This window comes from Seriola dumerili, unplaced genomic scaffold (genome assembly GCF_002260705.1).
Source record: "Seriola dumerili isolate Sdu_G_001 unplaced genomic scaffold, Sdu_1.0 BDQW01000088.1, whole genome shotgun sequence".
Classification (NCBI taxonomy): domain Eukaryota; kingdom Metazoa; phylum Chordata; class Actinopteri; order Carangiformes; family Carangidae; genus Seriola; species Seriola dumerili.
In genome coordinates this window covers 11,543,646-11,571,363 of record NW_019174343.1, presented here as the reverse complement: position 1 = coordinate 11,571,363, position 27,718 = coordinate 11,543,646, and the positions used below count along the sequence as shown (strand labels likewise).

Here is a 27,718-nt window from a genome sequence, read left to right as displayed (position 1 = left end):
GAGGGTTGGGCCTCCTCGCCATCATGAAAGGGTTGGGGACCAACCGTAACAGACACCTGTCTGACTCCTGTGATCCTTCCTCAGGCCATCCAGAGGCCCTCTACCCTCAGAAGACCAGCACCCTGCCACGCAGCCCTTACCTGCTGAGCCCCACGATGGACCACTATGGCACCATGGACCCCCACCTCTACCCTTCAGCCAACCCGGGCTCCTTTCCACCAGACTGCATGCTGCCCCTCAACAACCAGCTGTCCAACAGCAGCACCTTTCCCAGGATTCACTATAACTCCTATGACCAGTCTGACTTCTCCCCACCTGGAGACAGTATCGGGGGGATAAGTACAGGGACCATGGGGACATCCATGTCCATGGGCATGGGAACGAGCATAGGCATGGCAGGGTTGAGCGGACGAACACCTATGATTACAAGCGGCTCAGCAACTATATCACATCATATGACCAAGAACCAGGCACCAGCCAGTCTGCTGGAGTTTGACAAGCAGCTACCTGGAGGCCATGACGGATTCAGCACATTGCAGTACCATCGAACGTCTGCTGTTGCTGCTGCCAAGCAGCGCACAGACAGTCCTGGTCGCATTCGTTATATGCTGCACTCAGTGCAGAAGCTGTTTGCAAAGTCCCAGTCACTGGAAAGCCACAACATGAAAGGAAATGTCAACGGACGCTCTACTGGCAGTGGCGGAGGCTCGTCTGGCACCGAGGACGGTGGGAAGCAGAATCGTCGATCCAAAAGTAAAGATCGAGGTACAAAATCAGAGGCGACTGCCAAGAGACGGCCACGCTCCAACATGTCAGGTTACTGGAGCTCAGACGATTTGGACAGCAGCGATCTGAGCAGCTACCATAACACCATGGCCATGATGACTCTAGGGCGTCCAACAGGCCACGAGAGCCAGGGAGGGCAGAGCAGATACATCCACAGTGGCTACAACACTATCAGCTCCTCAAAAAGCAGCAGTGACATGAAGTATCAGGCACTTCCTGGGCCTGGGGGTGGAGGAGGTGGTGGATTAGTAGGAACAGGAGGGATGTTAATGAATGATAATGATTATATGAAAGGAGGGTCCTGGTCCACTTTGACCATGGGCCAGCCAAGACACGTGATCCAGAAGGGCTCCGCTACTCTGGACAGGTCCATGCTCAAGTCCAAATCCTGCCAACAGGAACTAACCTGCAACTACCTGCAGGTTGGCCGGAGGGTGAGTAGGCCTGAAATGAATAAAGTGCTTGATAAAAGTTACCTTTATTTATATATAAGTATTTATATTTACAGACTCATAAACACCTATTCCTACATGTAGGTTAATACACATTTCAAAGTTATTATCAAGAGCACTTATGCAGTGAAAACTGAGGACTAATTTCAGCCACTTAATGCTGCCTATAGGGTGATTGGAGTAGCACATTAGGCCGCAGTGGGGGTGCCAACGAAATTCCATGTCGGCGGATGCGCAGTGGTAGCTATGTGAAGGCCATGGGAGACATGGAAGACAGCGACGACTCAGAGGGAAGCCCCAAACCCTCTCCAAAAACTGCTGCTCGCCGCCAGAGCTACCTCAGGGCTACGCAGCAGTCTCTGAGCGACCAGCTACCCCCACGCAAGTAAGAGCATAAACTGAGACACAGAGCTGTGTTTTATTATGCCGTACACATAAGCACTCAACAGCAGGGGAAACAACATCATGGTAAAGGTGCAATCTGTGATCCAAATGTTAACCAAAGAAACCCAGTGGTTAAAATTCAAAATACAGGTTAGCAACGTGCAATCAGCACAAAAGCATCAGTCACAAAATGATGGACAGGTCTTTTAATAAAAACATCAGACAATTGTGAATCTGAATGCTTTCTGATGCTGTTGAAAGTTTGAGTAATGTTTGTTAGAAGAACCATAAAACAGTCATGATCATTTGAGAAATACACAAAATGTTTATTTTTGTATCGTATAATTTAAAGGCCTCAGTCTTATGTATGCTGTAGGCATATGAACTTTGATGAAAAGTTACTGATTGGGCCTTTAAAATTTGATTTGTGGCTGGAAAAAGTGTTCACTTTCAGGGAATCCACCGACACTCATAAGAACACGTATTTATAAATACTGATTGGTACAACTCAGCTCTCAACGATCAAAAGAAAATAAATAAACCACCCTTTCCTGGGGGTGTGCCGGAAGGAAACCACCATGCCCAGCCTTACCACGCCAGCATGCAGGAAAATACAAATGCATACTACGTGCACACACAGTCCAAGCTGTACTCGCTCACACACACAATTAAGTGGTGACTACCACACCTCAACTGTGATTTACTTTTTTACATTTGGTCCCACAAAGCGTCAGTCTAGCTAAGAGGTTATAGACATCATTAGTGAAGTTTATGCAATATGACACTGAGTTTTTTTTTTGTTTTTTGCACTCAGCCAGTAAATCACAAGTGAGACATTGTGTGTGCCTCACTTGTCTTTAAATTACATGCACTCTGAAGCAGAATATATGATGCAGGTACAGGAGGACATTACGTAGGTGAGTTGAGTGTATCTTCTCATAAAATGGCAGAAAATAAATTCACAGTCTTTAATTTGTGTCTGACGCAATGTTTAAGAAAGACAGATCTGTCACGTTTTGTAATATCTACTCAGATTTCATAACTCAAAGTGTTTGGCACATGTGCAGAGAGACATTCATAATGCTCTGCGGTGATGACAAGTTTTGGCAGTAGTTACATCTGCTGTCTGAGAAGAAATAGTTTCTGTGTTTCAAAGTTTTTATCTGACATCTGTGAGGGTTGGCTCCAGAAATTCACAAGAGTTTAATGATTCATTTTATTTTTGTCATGTGCCATAGATTTTTGTGCTTTAATATACTCTGTCCGTTGCTCTCACAAGAAACAGTACAGTCATCGTAAGTAAATTGAACAATGTTCTGAAGTTTCTTCACTTAAGTAGTTCCATAGATTGAAAGCCTCAAGCGACAATAAAGTGACAGTAACTTTTATGAAGCAGCTCTGGTTTTTGTTGTCAGGATTGTTCTGAAGTTTGACGGTTGCAGTGTCAAAATGTCATTGTCACACTTTATGCAGATTCTTTAACTAGATTCAACCAAAACAAGAGGGTGGCATCTTGAGAAACACAACCACAGGCCTACCTGCTTTACACACTTCCACATGAATAAAAGATTTCACATCACTTTAAAGTCTGTGTTTAGAAATGTGAGGATTTATTCTTCCCTAAAGCGTGCTTGAATGACTAACCCTACTCCCCCTGCCAATCCGCTGACCATCCCACCCCACTCTCTTCCGGTTTGCTCCACCCTGATTGGTGGGAGCAGCAGAACCCTGGATTACACCTTGTTGCAGGGGGAGCTGGATGCCCTGTGGTCTCCACTCCACAGTGTGTCTTCTCTGCACCAGCTGGGCAGGTCAATGAGCAGGTCAGTGATAGGTCTGTAAGCCACGTCTCAGGGGTGTGGTGCAATACACTTATGTCTGATTGGATGATATATCATCATTGACTTTGCACTGCCCCCCTCAGATGTATGCAAAGTCAGCGGCAACTCCAAATGCCAAATTCATGCTCTGCTGCCAACGACTGCCAATCTCCCTTAAGCTTGTAAATACCATCTGCCCAGTGCTTTTAGGTGGAAAGTAGCTGAGTCTGACACTTTTCAAGTGGAGGAATGGGGGGACATCTTTGTGCATAGACCATGGCATGACAGTTTACTGTCATGTTACAATCACTGCGTGCCAACAAAGAATATGTAAAAACATGACTTTGGAGCTACTGTTCAATTAAACCTACACCTGTTCTTTGGCTTTGGCACCATGATAGCACAGAGAGCTCTGTACATGCGTCGCCTCACATCACCGGCTTTGCATGCTCAGGTACTACAACAATTGATGGTAAAATTAGATGAAATTGTAATTCAGACTAGACTTGGATTCATGATAACTCATAAAAGTGGAAATGAAAGGGATGACTTGAATAACAACCTTATCCTCTTTCTATCTCTCTTTCAATTCCTGGTTTTGCTGATGTTCGTTTTCTCCCCCAATCCATGTTTCCCTTCGGCCTCTCCGTCATAACATATAAGCATCAAATGTTTCTCTGAATGTGACCTCATGCACTCCTGACATTGCTTTTAATTTTTCTCCTGATGTGTCATATCCTTAACACATCTCCTTTATCTTGTTTCTCCTCTCATCTTACTCCCTTACCAGCTGTCTTCCATCTCTCAGAGAGCTCTCCAATAACCGCAGCCTGGACAACCTTGACTGCATTGAGGGTACAGGTTCGTCTTTGCCACGCTGGGATGATGATGACTTCAGCCAGGCCTGCAGTACCTTGGGTCGACGTAGCTGCATGGGACAGGTCAGTGCTCCTCTCCCATCCATCAGAGGCGGAGGCCCGTTTCTCTCTGTCTGTTTGTTTCTCTTTTTCTCACATTAGCATAGCAGATTTTTTCCTAATGAGTTATGAGCACATTTGTACTTGTTCATAATTTACATCACTTAGCTCCAAGCAAACTCAAATCACCAGTCATTTTCAAAGAACCCTTTGTCTGCCTTGAGCTACACTCATTTCTGATGTATAATTAGTATTTTCACAGATACGGCCTGATGACAGCAATAAAATGAGCTTCCAATGAACAAAGGGTCCATATTTTCCAACTGTATCTCATATTAATGTTATGAACCTAAAAGACATCTGAATGACAGTGGTAGCTTTAAGTCTACTTCATCTACTTACATAAGAGCTATTAGCCTCCCACTGACAAGGTCACTGAGATGATGAACAGCTGTAAAAAGTGCCTCTGATCTTTTTCAATGAACTAGTCAAATGAGGCAATGCAGGCAATTAGTACAGGATTTGTACCCTATCTCAGACAGGTCACTGCTTTACAACAAATGTGGCCAATATATGAATGTATTGGTTTAATTTGCATGCGCAGCAGCATACCAAACAAATATAATATTCAGTATAACTTGAACCCATTAAGGTCAACTTGTGTAATTTTGAACTTTTTGAAACAAAATCAATTTGAAGAGGGAAAAGTGAAATCACCCGCAGCGAAAACTTTAACATGACTCCAAAATGTGCTTAGCTGTAACCGCCAGATGTTCTGCTTCATTTTCTTTTTTGCTGACTCTCTTGCACTTACCCTCTCATATCCTTCTGGTACTAGTCATTGAACCATCAAAATACATCAATTTTTTTTTTTTTAACACATTTTTGACTTACTGAGGCTGTTTCTGTCAACCAACAGAATGTGAAACCCATCATCTGCAAGACTGGCTCTTCCTCTTCAAAAGAAGTCTTGGAAATGGTTCACTTTTTATGAGCATGCAGTTGCTGTGTAAAAAATACTAAAAACTTCAGTCAAACATCAGTCAAAGAGATGCCTCTTGCCCTGGTATTTCTTTCATTTTCTGTAAGTTGACAGGTCTTATAGAGTAGGCCATGTAAGAAATGCATTTGACAGATGAAATGACATCCCATCCAGAGACCCGGCCTGAGAGGAATTATAGGAGCAACAGTGGTTTCGCTTGGCTTGCACAGCTCTGTGATTTCCACTACTTAGCACCAACTGCAGTTTTCCACACAGTTAAACTTTTGATACTTTTTGTGCCATTTAACTGTATGCCATCAAATCTGTCTCACAGGTGGAGAGCAGCCTTTACAGACACATTCAGCTGGGCAGCTGTTGGTCACCTCTGTGGTCAAAATGAACCCACACATACATTACTGTTGCCCTTGCTACACATACTGCTATGTCTTTGCCAACCTTGTTCTGTCCTCACTCCAGCTACGGGACCTGGAAATGAGTCATCACTATGAGGACCGCAGCTCCGAGTCCACATTCAGAGATTCCCGTTCCCATTCTCAGGACAACCCAGAGCCTCCAGACTTGCCCATGCCAACATGCTTCCGATCCCGCAGCCACAGCTACCTGAGAGCCATCCAGGCTGGATGTTCCCAAGATGACGACACAGCATCCATAGACTCAGGCTGCTCACCCCCTCCGACTGACACCAGTGTTCGCACCTACAGCACCAGTACTGGTGAGTCACCTCCTGAAAAACAGATGATACATTTTTTTAGCAAATGAATTTATTTGACCTCATAAACCAGATAAAGAGGGAAATGGAAGCGTTCTAACATGATGCATCGTTACGTGCTGCTGAGATCATCTGAATGCTTTCTGTATAATATACCCAATATATATGTAGGACGCATCTGTTTTGTTTTTTTATTGGGTTATTAAACCTTGGTCATTTTTGTGAGGTTTTGACCCCTTTTCCAGTCACATGGGCCAAATTTTTGCTTTGATTTGTATTTCCCATAACATTACTTTGAATGCTCTTCATAGCCTTGATCCTGGGTGGATACAAGTCCTCCAACATGCACACACCAGCATTTTAGCTCAAATGCAGCCTCTTTTGCCCATGCTAGACGACCTATCTACCCAATGGAAGACTTGGAAAGAACAGTTTGGCTCTTACCTCATAGCCACGGGCTTGGACAAAGCCCCAAAGGAGAAACTACTTGCAATTTTTCTACAGCGTTTGGGAACAGACAGACGACGCATCCTACCCTCACACACAGGTAACAATTTGAAAACCAGCTCCTCTCCCCTAAAAAAGATTATTAATTTACTACTTCATGGACAACAAATGAATAAAATCACTACTGAAACGAGCTCAACTAAAAAGAGTCTAGTGATGTGCACACAGCTGCCCCATCAATTGTTGGAGAGCTAACCGAGGAACACTGGATCATGCTGCTGCTCCAGATGAAGCATCACTGTGGAGCTTTGGTTATCACTTAAGTTATTCCAGGACATGACAACAGGACACAGCTGCATAAGTATCGACACTGGGCAGTTAGCTTGCCATCTCGACGTCGAACTTGCAAAAGCAGAGGAATTGTGGATGTGTGTGCTGACGCACATAAGGTCAAAGAAGCTTTGTATTGGTTGTTGACATCTGACTGGTCCCAGAGTTCAGAAATAGAGCGTGGATTTACTGGAAGTGCATGTGCTTGGGTTATTATTACTGAGCATCCACAACGTGGCGCTCTTCACCACAGTCTTCTAAATACATCTTAGAGTATATGCTGCCTTCAAGATAGTGGAATTTTTCCTTTTTTTTTGTCTCTTATTTTAAATATTTGGACGGTTGGTAATGGCTGACTTTTTCAGAAAATAAGATAGGTGCTTTTTCGCAAATAACACAGAAAGCTGATGAGGGCAACAAGCCCATAGCTTTTACCTTTTTTCAAAAACCTGAGAGTGCATCATAATGTATTTCTCTTAATTGATTCTATGTATTTCTTTTGTGCTGTGCAGTATAAAAGTGCACATCGGTGGTTCAACGGTCCTGAACCATATGTTACAACCTAAAGGTGATACATTGTTTTTCAAGTATCTCTCCATTTACACTGATCTATAGCTTAGAGTTAGGTTGTCCGAGGCGCTTTTGAAGGCACCAATAGACATGCCACCACGCCTCCCTCGGGCTCAGAGAAACACTCCAAACAAAAGGCAACGAAACCCGGCGTCCCTTCTCCACAGCTTTGACAGGGATAGTAGTGAGCGTACACTCCGGGTACAGCTGACTTCAAAGTATTCAAGTCTTAACTCAAGACAAGTCTGTTCTTTGTTTTTGTCTGCGCCTGGCAGCACGGTAAGAATGATTTCAACCGTTTATTTTTGGGGACACTGTTCGTTCGTTATTGTTATAAGTCAGTACTCCATTGTAACTGCTGAATTTGTTTTCCGTTACTAACGTTAGTAGCCTAGCTTGTTTGGAGCTCGGAAGCTGGTTAAACGTTGACCAGCGACATTTCTACGTAGCTACTTTACCTTGTTTGCCGCTTCATCTGCTCTTTGTTGACAATTAATTTAACATATGGTATAACTTCAGCAGGTGCTATTCACCAGTACAATCAGACGCGTTTAGATACCCAAAATTTATCTTTCAGCCTCTCACTCATTCGGCTGCCTCTCTGGCTAAAACAACATTGTCTCTCATTACTAAGTTAACAGTCGCTCCATTGTAGCTAAATTTAGAGAAATTGGCTCATGTGTCTAAACATGTACAGATTTAGATGATCGAGAAAGACTAAAGCAATGTTAAGGAGAGTCAAACGTTTTGAGGCATCCCTACCATCTGTTTGGTGTCTCTAAGTTCAGAGATAACGTTAAATATCTGATGTGTCTCTGCTTTTTTCCCCACAACTACCTCCATAACTGAAATGTTTCATGCTTTCAGTGATGCTGATTAATGCACTCTTGACTATATTAATTATTGAGTATTACCCACCATGTGTTCTATACAAAGTGCTCTGTCATCACAAAAGCATGTCTCCGCAATGTATGCTTTTATGGCTATGATGCCCCACTGTGGGAGTCAGGATAAAAGGGGGGATGCTGTTAAACTGTATGAGAACAAGTTATATCTGCTTGTCTGAATGGCAATTTAGCTGCTGTGTTAGCATGTCTTCATAAAAGCTGCTCCTTTTTGGGTGCTGAAATGGAAAATTGGCCTTCACAGGGGATTATTTTAAGGGCTGCCCCACTTTGTCCCACATGGTGGCCGGTCTATTGCAACATGGATTAAATCCCATTTTGAGGTCACATTTAATAAAAGGATGTACAGTTTTGCAGCAGTGCTGTTGTTGAACACATTTAATGTGATAATTAATTGAGATAGTGGTTTGGGTGACAAGGGAGTGGTGATGTTTCAGGCAAGGTTGTCTTTGTCTTTTGGCTGTTATTGGATTGAACAATACAGATGGGTCAACTGGCAGGGAGCAGACAACTTGGCAAACAATACTAAACTGTTAAATAGAGCATCACCAGCCATCTTTTGTCTTTCATTGTTTGTGCTTCTTGTCCAGCTCCAACTGGCCACAGCACAGCACTAGTTCAGTAAATGAGCTTAAAATCTATATTGTTATTAGTCAAATAGTTCAGCGGGCTTTATAACTTTAGAGAAACGGGTTGAAAACTGACATCGTCATTGTTTTATCTGCCCCACGGTGGTTGGGATTGTTTGACCATACTGACACACACCAACCACTGAACTTAACCCTCAGTTTAAGCAAGATAAGATGCAGATCAACAGTGATATGATTCATTTTGTAATGTGCTGATTTCATTTAAATAAAAAAAAACAACAATTGACCCAGTTCTACTCACTGGATTATGGCTAATATGATGCTATGCAGAGGACCTTATTATACATGCATGTAAACTGCATTCATATCTGTTCTGTGTGCCTTCTAAATCAATTTGGTTGTTCTGACATCTTGATGTCTCAGTTGGCCACTACACAACATCCCTATAAATAAAGTGTCAATATACCAGAATCTGCTAACATAGAAATTCCATAATAAATATGCAAAATATTTTTTAAACCTGATCTTGGGTTTAGGGAACTAAAAAGATGTGTGTTACCAGTGGTGATGTCATTGTGGGGACTGTGGTTGGTAAATCATCTCTCCACTGTCTCCCCATGGTAAACAGCAAAATGCTACTATCATGGAGGAGACCACCATGTGGGTTCCAGCACATTAAAGCTGGCCAGAGTTTTCTATTTTCATGTTTTTTCTTTCAGTTTGTGATAATGTAGCCAAGATCTAATCTGTTAGTATGCATTGTATTGCTGAGATGGCCGGGACAATTTTAAAAAGTGGGGAAAAACTTCACATTTTACCCTGGTGATAGGTTGAACGGAGAGAGCAGTCATTGGGTTGTTGGAGACTGTTTTCTGCTGATGTAGCCTCTTGCAGCTAATTGTTTTCTAGCCTTGAAAATCACATCTTGAACCAGGCCCTGCAGTGGACAACAACACCACTGTCCAGATGGCATGAAAACAGCAGTGCTTAGTGCCCACTCCAGATTCCACTTAAGCATTCTGGCACAAAGCATCTGCTTGTTTCTGTTGTTAAATTTCCTTCAGTAGAGCAACTAATGCGTTCTGCTGAACAGTTCCTATATACAGATTCAGCTTAATTAAAAGGCAAAAGTACTTGGCTTCATGTCTGTCTTTATAGCTGTTGAGGTGAGTGTATAAGGTTAGAAAAGGCTTTGTCAGCAAAGGTACTATTGTCAGTAACTGGTACACATTAAAGGATGTGTTGTATGCTTGCACAGCTGAGAATGTTTGTATGGCTGAGTTTTGTATAGTAAGCAAATACAGGAAGCCATCCTAATTAGAGCATGTGCCACTTACGATCCGTCTGTCTATGGGAAGTTTCTGCCATAGATGCATTTTCCGGCTTTTAAAGGCATTTATCACAAATCAGCTAGATTCTGTTTTCTATGCTATAATATATTTCCTACACCATAAAATTATGTTTTTACAGCCTTCATTTTTAAGTTTTGGTCATTATTCTATCACCAGTTACTTTCACTGCTGAGATCAGGGATGTGACAATACCAGTAACCATAACCATAGCCATAGTGCAGTATGAACAGGAGACGACAGGTTAAAACAGGTCTGATCACTTATGTGGTTGTCCTGTGCACTTCATTGTTAGCTGTCTCTAGTAACATTACTGTATGGTGATATTATATCAGCTGTTAATGATTTTTAACTTTATGCAATCGTTTTTGTTAAGGATTCCTTACATTTGGTGATTTGTGATCAAGATATGTACTATTTAACAACTGATCACGACTTAGTGTCTACAGCATTAGTGGCAGCTCTGTGAGACTGTTTTCAGGTTAACATTTTGCTTGGAGCTAAATGTTAACTTCAGTATGCTAACACGCTCACAATGACAATGCTCAAAACGGCAGGAGTAGCAATGCTCTGACGTCACTCTCAGTGTGGCAGCGTCCACAGAAACTGAACTTGAACTGTGTTGAATTAATAAAACTCTCAAAATGAAGACAGTTTACTTAGGCTGCGTTGGTAAATGACATTTGAAATTCCTATTGTGTGTACCACTCTGACTAAATTGATGTAAAATATTATGTGTTTCAGCCACTTTCCTGATCTGTCATTTATCCTAATAATTTTCAACATGGGAATTCCCAACCTCTGATGTGAGCATTAGTCATACACCAAAGTATTGGACAACATTAATTTCTTACTTTACTTGGTATTTGGAAAGTCAAGGAATCACAAATTATCACGAGGGCAATAATCTGTACCAGACTGCATAGCAGTCCATCCAATAGTTACAGAGATACAGTATGCCAGTCTGGACCAAAGCAGTGGATCAACCGACCAACAGATCCACCAACAGACCGGCACTGCCATGCCTACAGATGCTTAGAGGTCCCATTAGAACGGCTAAAATAAACTTGTAAGTGCTCTCTGGTACAGACACCCTGTAATGACTACACTGTGTCCAAATTAACTCAAAAGTGCATTATCTTTGGAGTTTCTGTGCTGTAGTCTTTTGTAATTTATTGACCAACATATATATATACATATATACAGCAGTATTTAGATATTTGTGGTACTCTAAAATCAGCTGGTAATAATAATTTATTGTGTCCAGCTCTACTTCTTTATCTCCTGCCTAATCTCAGAGACATATGTCAGTTATGATTTTTAGGCTTGTTTTTTGTAGACAAAGCAGATTCAGTGGTATTAAGACTTGAGGGTGAATTCTGCTCAAACTGATGAAAGCATAATGTGACACTTGGAGAAAACACACACACACACACACACACACACACACACACACACACACACACACACATACACACACACCTATGCCCTCTCACACCCAGTAACAGTGACAGTTATCCTGCATACTGGCATACAAGAGTAGTGCCAGTGCCTCACATAGCTGCCACAACAGTGATGACCCTATTCTGCCCAGAATCCATCTCTGTCATGAGCGAGAACATGGACAGTGAAAAGCTGTCTCAGCAAAGTTTCCTAAGGCAAGGATGGTGGTCAGAGGCCGGTGGATAATCCACGACTAGTGGCCCGTTCTATATCGCAATGATTGATGCTAAACTACAGGCTTCTTAAAATAAATTTGTTAGACTAGATATCTCTTTTGCAAGATGCCAAGACTGGACATGAGTGATGACAGCTGTGGATATGATAGAGATGCTGTGGTTGACACATCCATTTACTATCTTGTGGATGTCAGCGACAGCTTTGGAGTAGCAGTCTGAGTTTGTGGTTCCAATCTTTTAAAGTGTGGCGCTGAGGGTGTGTTCCTACTATCACAGCTTCACACTTTGCATGGGAAAGCCTTATTATTTACAATTAGGGCTGGACATCCAAAAGGGTGTGTGTGTGTTGGTGTGTCAGGTATCTTCTTTGTGATGTTCATGTCGAAGATATGAAGACACAGCCAAAGTTTGGAAATGGGCGAGTTTGGGTGTGGTTTGGCTGTCATCTTTGCTGTTTACAGATGATGTCAGTGTTTTGGCGTCATTGGAATGTGACCTTGAGTGCATTGGAGCAGTTTGCTAATGAGTGTCACTGTCACAGCTGGGACTTTGGCCAGCACTTTACACATCTGACTTCATGGTTCTATCCTGGAAAAAGTGAAGTGGGGAGTGTAAGAGAAGTACTTAGTTACCCTTTAAGACACCTGGAGCCTTGGTCCTTGGAGCTGGTTGCGGTGCAGTAGTTCAAGCTGGAATAATTCTCTGAAGAGGCTGACTGACAACTGTTTGACAACTCAACTCATACTGTAGTTTAATCTGACGGAAAGATATGGGTGAGGTTATACGAGTTTCGTGTTAGGTGAGGTTGCACGCACATAAGAGATGAAGCTAAGAAGTGGATTACAATGAACAAAAAGCCTTTTGTTTGAGTGTTTCCTCACCAGCTCACATGTTTGCTTCAAGGCTTTTTCAAAATCCTTGATGACTTGTTGAAATTCCTGACAACAACATTCAGTGAAGCAACACAAGGCACAAACATTGTTTGATGTATACAGTGCCTCATAGGGTCATCAAATGCTGTCATGAAGTTTCCTTTAATCTGACTATTTATTACAATATGTTAGTATTTATGAGAGTTTGGCTCATACACTAATACCTCAAATCTGGTGATTATGTATTGTGTCTGTGCAGGCTTGTACACTCTGAGTGCAAAAGTTTTTAGTGTTCATTGGCCAAGCTTTATGAAAAGGTATGGGCCACTTACCATAATAAGTGAAATGGCCAATAAACTGTTCAACACCACTTTTAAATAGATTTGTCCATCCACATATATGTCACTCGTATACAGATTATAGTTCTGTATGTAAGTGACATTCTTAGGCCCACACCATTTAATTTCATCGGAGAAGCATTTAATTAAATTAGTATCCATCATCTGATAGGACTGCATTCACAGCAGTCTCTAGAAATGCTTTCCGCCATGGTTTCATCTGGTAGAATTACAGCTGATGTTAATGTTAGGCTCTGTATGCAATGACTGTGGTCTGTGCCTTTTTAAACTGGTTGTAAGCAAAAATGTCAAAGGCAGCAAATCCATAAGCATTAAATCTATTTTAATAATGGGTCTTTAGGTAGGAAACCCATACTGAAAACATATTTTGCCATTTGTACTGAAACTAGCACACTCTTTATCAGGCTAGGGAAGCAGCTTGTGCTGTCAGAACTGCTTTTATTTATACAGACTTTATTTCCCTCTGTTACTCCCTCTGTACTAACTCTTCTATGGTCTTGTACGGATTTCACAAGCTTTCCACTGTTTTTCCAGTGTGGTGTCAAATAAAGCATCTGTTTGAGGGATTATATAGCAGCCACAAGGTTCATAATAATACAGTAAAATTCCCTGTTTAGATTATAGGCTTTAGCAGTCCAGCATCACACTCTGTCTTTACTGTGTTTGTTGCATGTGGGGATTTCTATGGTCTCATCAGAGACTTTGAATTTTCCTATGGCAACAGAAGCACCTATGACTCTATATGATCTATCTACATGGGAATTCTTTTATTTTGAACTTCTTTCATTTGCATTTTTTGTGGATGAAATCTAAACAATGTGTGATTCATGTCTCAACTACACATACTTGTAACTTGGCACCACTGTGGACAATTTTTATGTGTAGCCTATTAAGTTGATCCATTCTGATAGACTGTTCACGTGAATTCCTCTTCACAAACAAATCGTTTATTTCTGTTCTCACAGATTCAGTTCAGTCTGTCAGGGAAAGTATCCTTTGACCTCATCACCGCGCTGATTTGGTTGATAGATAAGTCAATGAGTGGCCCTACTGGCAGTCAGAGAGGCAGAAGTCAGAACAATGAGTTTGGATGTTAGTTTTGTTTGTTTGAGTCTTTTGTGCAGTAAAACCCTCTTTTATGTTGCATGCTGGACACATGCTGTGTGGATTTCATGTAAGCTCACATGAAGTTCCCACTGTGAAGAGCTCAGCTTTAGATTTTTAACCCTGTATATATACTATCATGTGACCAAGGGATTAAGTAGTATATCATTGTCCAACATTAACAAACCTTAGTACTTTTGTGTCCACTGGCTTTTTGGTAGTTTCAACAGTGCTCCAAGTTTATAGCTGGAGGGCTTTTTTGGTTTGACATTAGGGAGTGGAGTGGATAAATGTCCTCCTTCAACTTCTCTACCATATTTGGTCTAAAGAGTCAGATGGTCAACTAATTGCCTTACTGATTTTATCACCTGTCTCATGATCAAGACTTTGAAGTGCAGAGTGTGTGATTTCATTTAGTCACCTGTGTGGCACAGTATGTTTGTTCAGTGCTGGATTTTCTGCTTTCCGGGATACTTCCCTGATTCAATGGTGTTCCAGCTTTCAGGCAACAAACTCCTTTTTGTGTTTATGCACAGTATGAAGAGCTCTGCTCAGGACATGCTGGGAAAACTTGTTAAGTCATTTCTTAGAAGGATGCTGATAAACAATTACAGTGATGCTTCAAGCTGTTTTAGTACTTCTTTGACATCTTCTGCAGTTGGTTCAGTCTTTTTGTTAAGTTCATTCTGTCTAGATGTGACTACGGTTCAAAGATTTGCTAAAACAAACATTTCTTTTAATTCGCTTTTTCCTCTTCTTTCCCCTCTTTACCTGTTTCCTTCCTTAGTCTCTACATGCATAACCACCTGTAAGAAGGCTGCTCCTCCACCAGTGCCACCCCGTACAACCTCCAAGCCCTACATCTCTGTGACAGTACAGAGCAGCACAGAGTCGGCCCAGGACAACTACCTGGATCAGCAGGACCGGAGGTCAGAGGTCAACAGCCAGTCTAGCCACGCTCACAGCAACTCCTCTGACAGCCTCGATAGCACCCGTGCCAACAGCCTGGCCCGGGGTATTCCCCGCCCTCCACACATCATCCCCACTCCTATTGCCACCCCAAGAGAGCCAATTGCCCCCACCACCGCCAATGCTTCCACTGAGACAAGTGACTCAGTAGTCCAGCATGAATCCCTGAAATCAGGATTAAATAAAGGGAATCTAGTGGCAGAGGAGCCCCTAGTGGCCCCAGTACCCAGGCGGAAACTGTCCTCCATTGGCATACAGGTAGGCGGTGAGACTGTTGTACTATCCAGGAGGAGTACAGTTGAGTCAGTGCTCTTACGACATATGAAAGCATACTAACACAGTCAATGTAGTGCCATAGTCACAGTGTTTTCTGAAGTGTAGCTCATTCCGCCGGTTGAGTTTAATTCCAGGAGATATCCTCTGGTGTATTGCCATGTCTGAGTGTGTCACTTCAAGCCCAAAAATGTGCTTGCAAGCTAAAGGTCTCATTAGGGTGATCCTCCCTCTATCATTAGAGCTGGCTATATACTGTAGTATAGAAGGCAGAAAATGCATTTTTGTGTTCCCCTCAACCATAACTTTCTTCTCTGTATGTGCTGAAGTAACAGTCCCTTTCTCCATTTCCCAAACCCTGCACATTAACAGAACTCAGTCAGGGTAACATTTTATTAAAAACCAAGCACAAAATTATATGGATTTTCTCTGAATTTTCCTGTTTTTCTTTTGATGTTTTGGTTCATCACTTAGAAAAATTAAAAAACCATGCTCAACTGCACTGTTGTGCTTGGTTTGGTGGTTCTGTGTTTTGATCAGGTCACTGATCATGTTTTTTTTCCATATCACTATTTATCTGTTCTAAGGTTGACTGTATTCAGGAAGTTCCACGAGAGGAGACCCCACCACTGGCCAAATTTCAGTCAATTGGAGTACAGGTGGAGGACGGGTGGCAGTAAGTCCTCTTCCTGTCCTTGTTACAACGTGAGGAATTTATATTATAGCCATACACACTGCTCTGATGATTCTTTCCCTTTACAGGATCTATAAAAATGTGAAATAAATGTGAATGTTGTTGTTTTTTGTCTGTAAACCATCTTGTGTGTGTCGTGTTGGTGATGTTGAAGCAGATTCCTGGCATGAGCATTTACTATTTAAACTTGTCACTTTTTACTGTATATTTGAGACCCATTTCTTGTTTGTTGCAGTTCAGTTTGCATTCTGTGCTCATGATGTTTTGAATACCAGGAAGTTCTGGGACGCCTCATGCCTTCCTCCTGTATTTTCTCACTTTTGCATGCTGCATTTGGAGCAGCTGCTGCTCTGACTCCTGATTGATATTTTACCAACATAACCAGAGGTCCTCTGTTTATTTGTACATTTCTTCCAGAACATTGTCTTTCCTAAGTTTTTATTGATGTTGTACTCACATTTGTGCCATATGACAATCCTTCAGCTGTGTCTGTTTGGTTCAACAATTACCATAATATGCCGTATCCTGTGCCTTTCCAGTATTTTGCTGTTCTTATCCTCCCCTAATATCGGTTATGATTCTTCAATCAAGCCCTCATAATATTTCATTAGCTGACTGAATCATCACTTACAGGCATTTCTTGAGTAATAACAGGAAATGGAAAATATGTTCAGTGTTCATCCATTTGCCATATGAAAACAAGCTAACATCGAGTGATAAGAGATTAGTTGATGCCAGTAAGAGTGCACTATCATATATCATATATACAAAATCCTGTCTCTGATCGATCCTGTTTATTGGCTGGACCCTAAAAGTGGGGCCAGCCCTGTAATCAAGAATGCCTCTGACTCACTGGCTGATCATAATTCCACCATTTGCTATGTGATTGAGTTGGAGTTTCCAAAAGGTGGAACCAAGCTGGTCTCAGCTCAGTCTGCTGAGATCACCTCTCAAGGTGTGCTTCAAGTCCATGTTGTGGTTCACTTAACCTGTGCATTGTGAACACACAACACTTCAGGTTCACTTTGCCTTTTGCCATTGTGTTTTAGCCCTGCCATAGATGGATCACATGGTATAGCACTGGAACACTCGAAAAAACACATTGACGGAACCATGGCCGCTGGTAACCACAGCAAGACTGGTGGGCAATGAGTAGTTTGGGCTGACGAAAGAATTACTGTACTTCTCTATAGAACAGAATGAACACGTCAAAAGGCAACTGTCTAGTACTTCTTCTAATATAGCAATAGTACAGAAAGAGGACTAAAGCTCCATTAGAACTGAAGTGGACCATAAAGAGAACTTAGTCCTCTTTCAAAATAACTCACAATGCAAAAACGCAAAAAGGACTCTTTTCTGTTGGTCCACTTTAGCATGACTGAGTTTTGTTCGTTTAAAAAGGACTAAATGCGAAAACAACCTAATACACCCTCACTTGTAACTTTCCCTCTGAGTCATCATTTTACAATTAAATATAGGCAAAATTCAGCACAGCTGTTGTCTTTAACTCACGTGAATGGTGATATTGTCAGACGACGCTGTGGTCATAAAATCAGGATTTTAATAGTGCAGAGTAGCAGCTTAGAAATGGCTTGGAAGTTACTATTTCATATTTTGACATAGATATGTGAATGAGAACAGCCTATTGGGAATTCTGCTGTATTAAAATACTGTGTAAACAGTGAGGGTGGTAGAGAGACAAACAGACAAAGGAGTGAAACCGGCGGACACTAGGTAGAATGCAAATAGCTAACAACGCATTCCAGCCATATACTAGGTTTTGACCTTGTGTTGTTTATTGACCTGCAGAATTGACTCAGTTTTGAAACTGGGCAGTGCTTCTTCGTTCCAGTAATGTAGACATTATACTTGTATCATTTATTGTTTTCTCTGTCCACTGTTGTAAAAGTCTTGAAAAAGCCTGTTTGTAACAGTGAGCCTTGCCCTGTGTCTTTCAGGCTCAGTCGCTCCAGTAGCATGGCCTCAAAACAAGAAACAGACTCAGACACACAGGACATCCCTGTCATCTCCCATGTCAATAATACCAAACCCACTGAGAAGAAAGTCATGGTCAATAGTGCCAGCCAATCCATGAGCTCCCCTCCTGGACAGGATTCTTTAGACAATGGAGACACTACTGGTGACATCTCTTCACCTCCACCACCCAGGCAGATCCTCAACCGCTCCACCACACGGAGTAGCTCTTCCTCATTCTCAGAAAGTCTGGATCCGGCACTGGATCCCTCGTCCTTACCACCTCCAGACCCCTGGCTGGAGAGTGGCAATGGCAGTAACAGCAGTGTACCCCAGAGCGGAGGAGGGGGAACACTTTGTCGGAGAGATGGCCACTGGTTCCTAAAGCTGCTGCAGGCAGAAACGGGACGTATGGAGGGTTGGTGCCAGCAGATGGAGCAGGAGACCAAAGACAACCAGCTCTCAGAGGAGGGTAAGGCTTACAGGGTACTTACTGCAACTCCAGGTCTTTTTGTTAGATTGCTTCCACAGCAATTGGAGGAGCTTGCAAATTGTAATGGGAGAATATTGTACTTAAAAAAAAGTTTCAAACTGGAAGTTGTTAAATTTCAAAGGTTTACCTTTGGGTTACTAAAAATGAGTGTCCATCACCTATATAAAGATAGTTATTTGACCCAGAAATTACAGCGTAATGCCAAATGTACAGTCAAAGCATTTCTGAAATCAAACATTTGGAGGCCCTCTGAATGAACCCTGCATCTTGAGCCTCACACCAGAGGTCTGATACTGTCTGACCTCAACACGTGGTTCAGAGCTCCCTTATAGGGCTCTGCCTCAGGCCCCACAATCACTCTATCAGACATACACAGCATGGAGGGGATGAGGCGGTAATACCTGGGGTGACCACACACAAGCAGGACTGTAATCCCCAGAATTACACAAATCTACTCTGGAACTGATTAAACCTCCAGATTAGATTAGTGCTCCAACATCAGCCTGACAAGGCATACAGCAGTGAAGACACACAAATACACACTACACACAAACAAACAAACAATGAGGAGGCTTTGGATGCTCAGTTTTTATCAGAAGTGCTGGATCAATGTATGAACAAGGCCCAGTGGAAGTCCATATATTTTCAAAAATGAATCTATGTGTGGTTGTTTTTACTGTAGTTAGTTTTAAATCTGATGCAAATCTGTGGTCCAGAGCTGGGTCTCACCACACTATAATCACATTGCCATAACTTTGCAATCCAGTGATCAGATAGAGTCCCAATTTTGTCAGGGCAGATGTTTGTCCTAGTTGCAACAGACTAGCATAGTGAATGCTGACAGCAGAAGGCTGGAGTATCTATATAAGCTTATATGCTTTTAAAGAGGATAACATTGTCCAATGCACTGTAATCCTCTTCCTGCTATCCTGTGGAGTCGGTGGGACAGTGCACTGCAAAGCACACCTATATGTCTAGACACCTGCAGTAAGCATCTGGTTTGCATCAAAAAAGAGTTATGTATAAACCAGAGAAAACTTAGTGAAGTTGAGGCAGTCGTTGTACCTTGGATATAGGCAGGGTTTGATGTGTATCGCCATGTTTCCTAACTTAAAGAAAAACAGATTGGGTTTGTGTATCATCCATTGCTGGACTAACAGGGCTCGTCTGAGATAAGCAATATTGTGACAAATGTATGTGTTTTGGTTGTGATTTTTGTTCATTCTCTCTTCAGTGCTGGGAAAGGTTCGCAGTGCAGTAGGAAGTGCCCAGCTCCTAATGACCCAGAAGTTCCAGCAGTTCCGGGGACTGTGTGAACAAAACTTGGTGTGTATTTTGCCTTTTCCTCTGACACTTCAACTCCACAGGTCTGCACAGACATCAGACTGAAACATCCACAGTCCCATACCCACGTTTTTGAAAATGGAACCAAACCCAAAAACCCTTTACTCAGTACACATAAAGGCTTTCACACAAATGAGAGCTGACTAATCTGCTATGATACGCAACATATTTAGTCTACAAAGAATACGGCATGGTGGCCCACCAGCACAGAATACAGGGAGCTTATAATAAGCCATTAAGTCATTCCTCTCAGATGACGTGTTTTACTGGAAATGGCATTATACAAGTTGAAGCCAATTACCGGCACATGACACTATAACACTATAGCTTCTCAAATAAATAAACCATCTGCTCTGTTAGCGTATATGATGTTCAACTTCCCAAATATTGGTCAAATGAACGTGACTGGTTAACTCTTTTCCAGCTTGACTTAACTTGATTTTTCAAGAAAAATCTAAATCCAGTTTACTACAAGCAAAACAGTTAATGTAGTATTTTTTAGAAGCCTTCATTGTGGGAAGAGAGAAATTTACAAATAAATTATATTTGTAAGTAACCAAACCCATCCTGAGCCTAAAGTCCTACGTAACAAAGTCATCCAATCCAGACTTTGAGCCTGATACTTTGTCAAACTCACACACATGGCCACATTAACAGTCATCATTATTACCATGCTATTTAGACAACAGAGGTTGCAGTGTGACAAAATGATTTTGCCTTATTAGTTAAGGAAATCAACAATGAATGCGTCATATTCATTGATGTAACTGTACCATATCCTGTCTCCCAACTGACTAAGCGTCTTATAAGATTCAGTGAGTAATTTCTTTCCCTGCTTTGCTGTGACTAAACATCTTGTATTAAATATTGGACATAATGCAAATTGGGTAACTCTCAAGAAAATCTGCTTGGCATGTCTTCAGCTGTACATCCACTCAGTTAGGAGTGTAATTCTAAGCAATAATTGCTCTCCTGTTCACTGATCTTCCTGTCAGTTAACATGAAGAGACATTGCACACATGTGGTTTGCCCAAAATATCTGCACATACATCACAGCAGTGAGTCCAGCTGCTTAAATAGGAAGAACAGAGTGGAGCCTGTACAAACAAAAGCCTAGATCATTACAAACAGTGGCTGTCAGAGCAGGATTTACTTTATGTCTATCTGGCAATCTGTACAAGGTTTACAGAGACAACAATCAGAGACAGCTGCTTGTAAACAAGTGAGTGGCCATGTATGTTGTTACTTATAATGTTAACAGTGAATCAGCAGTGAATCCTGAATTATTATGTTCTTTTTTGTTTTGTTAACAGTGTCATTAACTTGTTCCTCTGGCTCACTATTCTGACTTATTCAACCTAAAAGTGATGAAGCATTTCATCACTTATATAAAATATTATTACTTATTATTATCCTTATCCTTTATTTTAACAGGTAGTGCCATTGGGATCAGGATTTCTTTTTCAAGAGAGACCTGTGTACAAAAATAAACATACAGTTTATACACAGACAGACACATAAATTCACAGGCATTAAAATAGACACACACAGACATTGTACATTTTCACATTTACTTTATACTGTGTCATTTTCAGAATTTAAATTTTCTGGAAAGGGGAAAACCCTATTGTGATCCTTTTATTTTGGTGCAGTGCGCAGCTTGGCAACATAATTGTGCTGTAACTTGGCTCCCTCTAGTGGTGAATATGAAAAGAGCAGCAGTTGTGTATGATGACCAGTACAGTGTAATATTAGACCATAATTAAGAGTTAACAATTAACAGCCAATGATGGTTACAATTTTGACAAAAAGAGTCACTTCTGGAGGGCATGACATTAACGTTGCACCAGAACCAACATTAGTCTGTTTTGTCTTTTGTTTTTTTCATTTGTTGTTTTAATCTCACCCAAAGCAAAAAATAATTACACAGTTAGTATAAGTATTTCAGTCACTTAAACAGGTAAAAGCAAAATAAAGGGGGGGGGGCGAGGCAAAAACAAGTTCAGGCCACAATTATGTGACATGTGGCAGATTGTGTTCGAATAAAAGATCACTCTGCAGTTTATTTAGCCTACAATTAGATAAAAATAGCGCTCATTTAATACTGACGATCATTCTCTACCTGCAATGGCTCAAGCTAAGATGAACGAACAAAACAACAGCCTCTTCACAAAGCCTCAGCTCCTGTAGTTACATGAACAGAATGGATGTGACGAGAAGAAATTGCACCATTTTCATACCAGTACCACCACAAACTGGGATAAGTGGTGATGGAGCGAACCGACAACAACTGACCTAGATACCCCACCCACTGCCATGACTCTCACATTATTGACACATCTAGGACAAAGTATTTTAAGGATTACCCTAGTTTTTAACTTACCAAATCTTCTCAAGTAAAGTGTAGTCAGCTTTTATATATTGGGTGATTTATGTTTTAGATTTGTTTTGTATCATACACCTGATCCATCTCTGCTGCTAATTACCACGGATGTGTTGAAATTAGGCTCACTTTGTTTTTTCTGCCATATCAAGGCCAAAGATCCATTTTTAAAGGCTGGTCAGAAACCACAGCCCAATTTGCCGAGCTTTGAATGTCCTATTCACACCATACACTGGAAGACAAGACAAGAAGTGAGACAGATGTGTAATGGGTTCTGACTAGTTGATTCACAGCTGGTTGTAATGCCAGACAAAAAGCGATATCAATGAAGTTCAGGTCTTGAGGAAAATATTTCATAAACATTTTTACTTTCTAATATAATCCATATCATCTACAGTATGACCATGTCCTGCACCACGTCCTCTTTCCTCATCGTTCATACATTGTTCATTCTTTTTTATCCCTCTCAGAATGTGAATGCCAATCCGCGACCCACAGCCCAGGACCTGGCTGGTTTCTGGGACCTGCTGCAGCTCTCCATTGAGGACATCAGCCTCAAGTTTGATGAGCTCTACCATCTCAAGTCCAATGACTGGCAGCCCATACCATCTGCAGCTGCCCAGTCGCCCCCTGAGCGGAAGGTACTTCCCACCCCTGCTGCCCAGTGCCCTGGCTGGGGTAGGAAAGCCGCCGAAACCGGCCTCTCTCCTCCCACCACCACCACCATTGCTCCCACTCTTTTTTACCTCCCCTTCAACTTCCCACCCTGTCCCTGCGTGGGATGAACTCTAACAGGGCCTCCCTGTCCAATTCAAAGGGGCAAGAGAGATCCCTTTAGGCATGCATGGAAATATTCATCTCAAAGAGGGCTGTCGTTGGTGTGTGTAAAGCCCTGCTTTGAGCATGCATGTGTCACTTATTGATGTGTGTGCTGCAGTGGAGCATGGCTAAGATGCACTGGCTCATGTGACAGAATGCAGCCTTGCTTTGGTCCTGCTCTGTTTAAATAATGTTTATACTTGTGTTTATGTGTCTTTGTTGGTTACTGTTTGTTGCTCTCTGTCTAAATTTTGGTGTGTGTGTGTGTGTGTGTGTGTGTGTGTGTGTGTGTGTGTGTGTGTGTGTGTGTGTGTGTCTGTGTCTGTGTCTGTGTCTGTGTCTGTGTCTGTGTGTGTGTGTGTGTGTGTGTGTGTGTGTGTGTCTGTGTGTGGATCTTTTAATGCTGTAGCTGAAGTGCTCTTGCTTTATGTTGCTTTGCAATGCAAACTGTCTCGTGATCCTTTCCCTGTGCTTTCAGTTTGATCCAGTCTGCCATCATTTCATGTTACCATTTCATGTCTTTGAAAATTGTCATTCAAATGACTTTTTCTCAATGTCTGTACTGTCTGTGTTTTTATGTTTATCACTTTTTACAAAAGCTTTAACAAAAACTTTCAGCGTTGGCATAATGTCTTTGTCAAAGTCTTGTCTGCCAAACCTGCCTTAACAAATAGAACCTGTTGAGCAGTTTCCTTATTACCTTCTCTCATTGTCTTATATGTGTCTTTTGTCCTTTCTCCTCCCTCTGTACAATACTCTCTCCCTCTGTCCTCTTCTATCTGTCATGTGTCATCACTCCAAAATTACAGGACGAGGAGAAGGTGGCCCCTCCAACGTCAAAGAAGCCCGGTAAAGGACGACCATCGCTGGGCCGCGAGAAGAGTGCCGACTCTTCATCCACCTCTTCTTCGGCCTCGGCAGAGAAGCAGAGACAGGAGGCTCGCAAGCGCCTGCTGGCTGCTAAGAAGGCCGCCTCGTTTCGCCAGAACTCTGCCACAGAGAGCGCAGACAGCATTGAAATCTACGTCCCTGAGGCCCAGACTCGCCTCTGAGACAGACAGTGACAAAGAAGGATGTAGGGCTGGATCAAAGGATAGATAAGTGTCACTGAAATACCTGGAAAAAGCAGAGGAGAACTTTTGCAATGCAAATGAGCTACTCAGAGTATGGATGGAGGTGGGGGGAGGAGAGATCAAATTCCCAGAGATGGGGGTGGGGGTCAATTTGGGCATTTTTGACACATTCATACAGTTATAGGCTGGTCCTGGTGGCATCAACACTTAATTAACAAAGCAGAAAATGAGACATTGATCTTGCGGATGACAGACTATGAAGCAGGAGACTCGTCATTTGAGGCTGCCATTGAAAACCTCAGTTGATGAACTTTGTCATTTCTTGTTACTACTCTTGATATCATAAAATTGTTAATGAAGGTATTGTTAATATGACGATTATATCCTAAAGAATCTATATGAAGACTGTTTTAAACGTTCCTCTATCTTGGCTATAAGATCTATTAAGTGGACAGAAGACGAGCATTAATGCTTATCTGTCTCCCATTGTCGTCCTCTTCCCAGATCATTGGCCATCTTGTAGCTTTTCACAACACCGCCTTGTGGCCATCACACACACTGCGCACACTACATCCACTACACTTCCACTCCACAAACTCACACCTATGTATGTCTTCCTTGTATTTATTTGTTTAGTTTATTCATCCTTTGTTTTGTATAGAAATCCATTTAGATCAGGGTATTATGAATATTTTTGGTATGATGAAATTGAAAGTCAGGTTTGAGGGGTTATTTATATAGTTCCTATCAATTAACTCTTGTGTGTGTTCTTCAAAATGTTTTTATGTCAAAAGATTTTAAACACTGGTGAGAATTCTTAACAGTTTTGAATGAAAGCACATCCCAATGTTAACAATGACCGAGCATGAGGATCTCAGTTTCAGTCAGAATGACAGTGGCCACAATATTACTGAATAACATTTTCTTTGTAGGATGAACGTCCTCTTCAGTTTCTTCTGCTTCTCTCTGTTCCATTAACTTCATGTTTGTGCTGTAACTGCAGATACGTGAATATTTCAGTCTGTCTGAGGCTTTTTTAAGTGCTTTTATTAACCTCACTTAGCATTCAACTCATACATCTCAAATGAATCTAGGGCTTTTATTGAAGTAATGCAGCAGGCTGAGTATGCAGGATAATATTGTTATTGTTTGTTGGGGACACACATTAGTACATGTCTTACTGTTTCTTTTATACTATGTTTCCAAGAGCATTTATGATTTATTTTGCCTCCATCACTCAACAAAATCAATCTTAGTTCTTTGTTACCATTATTGTTTTTCCCGCCACTGAAATCGTCCAAAGTATCTGCACTTTTTTTATTCAGAGAAAAAAATATTTAATTAAAGCATTACATACATTAGTCATTGTGTTTTCATCATTTATTAAATGCTGCTTGCTTTTTTCATGGAAGACTGCATAAGCCAAAGATGAATTCACTGTTTCAAATTCATCTCATGTATTTAAATGTCATCAGCAGGGAGCTCAATAGTAACTGTGCTTACTGTGAAAACAGATGGAGTGGACTGTAGCCACAGCACTATATGTATTACAGGTTTAACATTTAGATATGCATATGCCCTGAAGCTTGAGCAGAGCTGTAACAACATTGAGTAATTGCTTTGGAGTGTTCAAGGCCAATGGGAGCTGGAAAGTTAAGAAACATGAAATGTGGCTTTAAAACACTGAACAGAGTTTACGTGTACCACTCTCAAGGCAGGCCTCTGTCAACATCGCTGTTCCCACCTCTGCTTGGAAACCTTCTGACCTCTAGAGGGCAACAGTGATTCGTTCTCAATGTGAGGTACATTGTTTAAAATTAATAGAATGAAAAGGTATTTACATCATGCATGAAGGAGACACATTGAGTGGATTTCACATATTTACAGAATTACTATCTCTCATTTGAAGCCACTTCCCAAAACCAACAGGTCTGAAACAAGGCCTGTTGGTTTTTATACTTATGTACACTCACCTAGAACTACACATCCAACCATAGAGACAGTCCTAACACGCCACAGCTTGTCTGTCTTCCTCTCACATTTGGTTTCTTTCAAATAGTACGTGACTACAAACTAATAGTAAACAAAACTTAACCTCCCCTTCCTAATTAATTATGTTAAACTACAGCAACGTCATTCCCTTGCTTTGACTGCTGCAATGCCTCTTTCTCACCCACTGTGACTCAAAAATGCAGCCTGGGGCTTTGAAAAGACAAAAAAGCCAGATGACCACCATTCTTTCTCTATCTTGGCAAGAGCTTTCTCTTGATGACGGGCCTTTGTTTGCCTGTTGTGTTTGCCTGCTGGGGATGACTCTCAGCAAGGAAAATGGCCCAGGGGTGTCAATAGCTTGTTCCCTGGTTGCTGTCAATGCCCCCTTCCATTTGACTGGGGTGGACAGCATCGTTAGCACCTGAAGGCCTTTTGTGTGACTCAGCCATGGGCTTGATTTGATTTCTGACTGCCAGGAAAAGGTTGTGTGTATCTGACAAGTTGTTTTCCCAAAATAAGCAAAGTGGAAGCAATACAGTCGCCTCTTGCACGAGTAAACAGGTTAGCTTATTGTCAATATATTTAATTGACTACATTAAATGCACTCACTCTCATTTTTTTCTTTTTTTAGAATTTGTTTGATACATTGCACATTATCAAACCATATCATTTTCATTTTTTCCCCTATTGACTGCAGATTGTTTTTCAGGCTCAGGCCCAGACCCTGCCGTCAACTTTCCCCACTCAAAACCGTAGGTCTGTGCCTGACTGGACCGCAGATCAAACACAATGTGGCACCTGGAACTCAGAGAAAGCTGTTCTATCACCTAACCATCACAAAGTGAAAGGCTTTTCTAGCCTGCTGTAGCTTATGATGTGTAAAAATGGCAAGACATGTCAGTGACTTAAAGAGGCTACTTAAAGAGAGAAAAGAGAGCTCATCCCATACATCTTAACAAGGCTTCTCTCCAATACACACATATCAGTGGGACACACCTAGGTCTGTTTCCTGGGTAAGGTTATCTATGATCCAAGCAGCTGCACTGTGGGGGGGGGGGGGGGGGGGGTTGCTGTAAAGCCATTGATTTTGGGGTGATAATGGTCCCCAAATAGGTTTGATGGAGTTGGCCTTTTAAAGTCAAAAGTGTCAAACTAAAAGCAATTGCTTAAGTAGCGGTTTGTTTTGGTAAAACCTTAGCTTTGGCTTTTCAACGTTGAGCTGCACTCTTTAATGTGCCTCTTGCAGTCATAACAAACTGTAGTTAAGTTGGTTGGTTATGTTCTCAATCATAAAAGTGAAAAAAAGCAATAGTCTCAATGTTAATGGATGAGAAAAAATGTGTAATTTACAATGTGGCTGTGATCAGAATTGTACCATCTCTTCTGTAACACCAATGTACCTTTATTTTTGATTCTAAAAATAGGTTT

At 41.6% G+C, this 27,718-nt stretch overlaps 1 protein-coding gene across 1 annotated transcript; it reads left to right on the top strand.

The window, feature by feature from the left end:
- Nucleotides 1–23: 23 nt before the first annotated feature.
- LOC111221890 (disks large-associated protein 4-like) lies at nucleotides 24–24,404 on the top strand. Its single transcript, XM_022745480.1, has 12 exons — nucleotides 24–1,220; nucleotides 1,409–1,623; nucleotides 3,344–3,445; nucleotides 4,233–4,383; nucleotides 5,819–6,074; nucleotides 6,466–6,618; nucleotides 15,064–15,503; nucleotides 16,106–16,194; nucleotides 18,177–18,658; nucleotides 19,914–20,005; nucleotides 22,877–23,047; nucleotides 24,035–24,404. The coding sequence occupies exons 1-12, from the start codon at nucleotides 24–26 to the stop codon at nucleotides 24,275–24,277; spliced, it is 3,591 nt and encodes a 1,196-aa protein (XP_022601201.1). The 3' UTR covers nucleotides 24,278–24,404.
- The last annotated feature ends 3,314 nt before the right edge of the window (nucleotides 24,405–27,718 follow it).

What these genes read in the sequence shown, in the direction of transcription:
- LOC111221890 (XM_022745480.1), top strand. Translation starts at nt 24, where the DNA reads ATGAAAGGGTTGGGGACCAACCGTAACAGACACCTGTCTGACTCCTGT. An exon ending in CTGGGCAGGTCAATGAGCAG is followed by an intron (nt 3,446 to 4,232) that starts GTCAGTGATAGG and finishes CTCCCTTACCAG; the next exon opens with CTGTCTTCCATCTCTCAGAG. An exon ending in CACCTACAGCACCAGTACTG is followed by an intron (nt 6,075 to 6,465) that starts GTGAGTCACCTC and finishes TGCCCATGCTAG; the next exon opens with ACGACCTATCTACCCAATGG.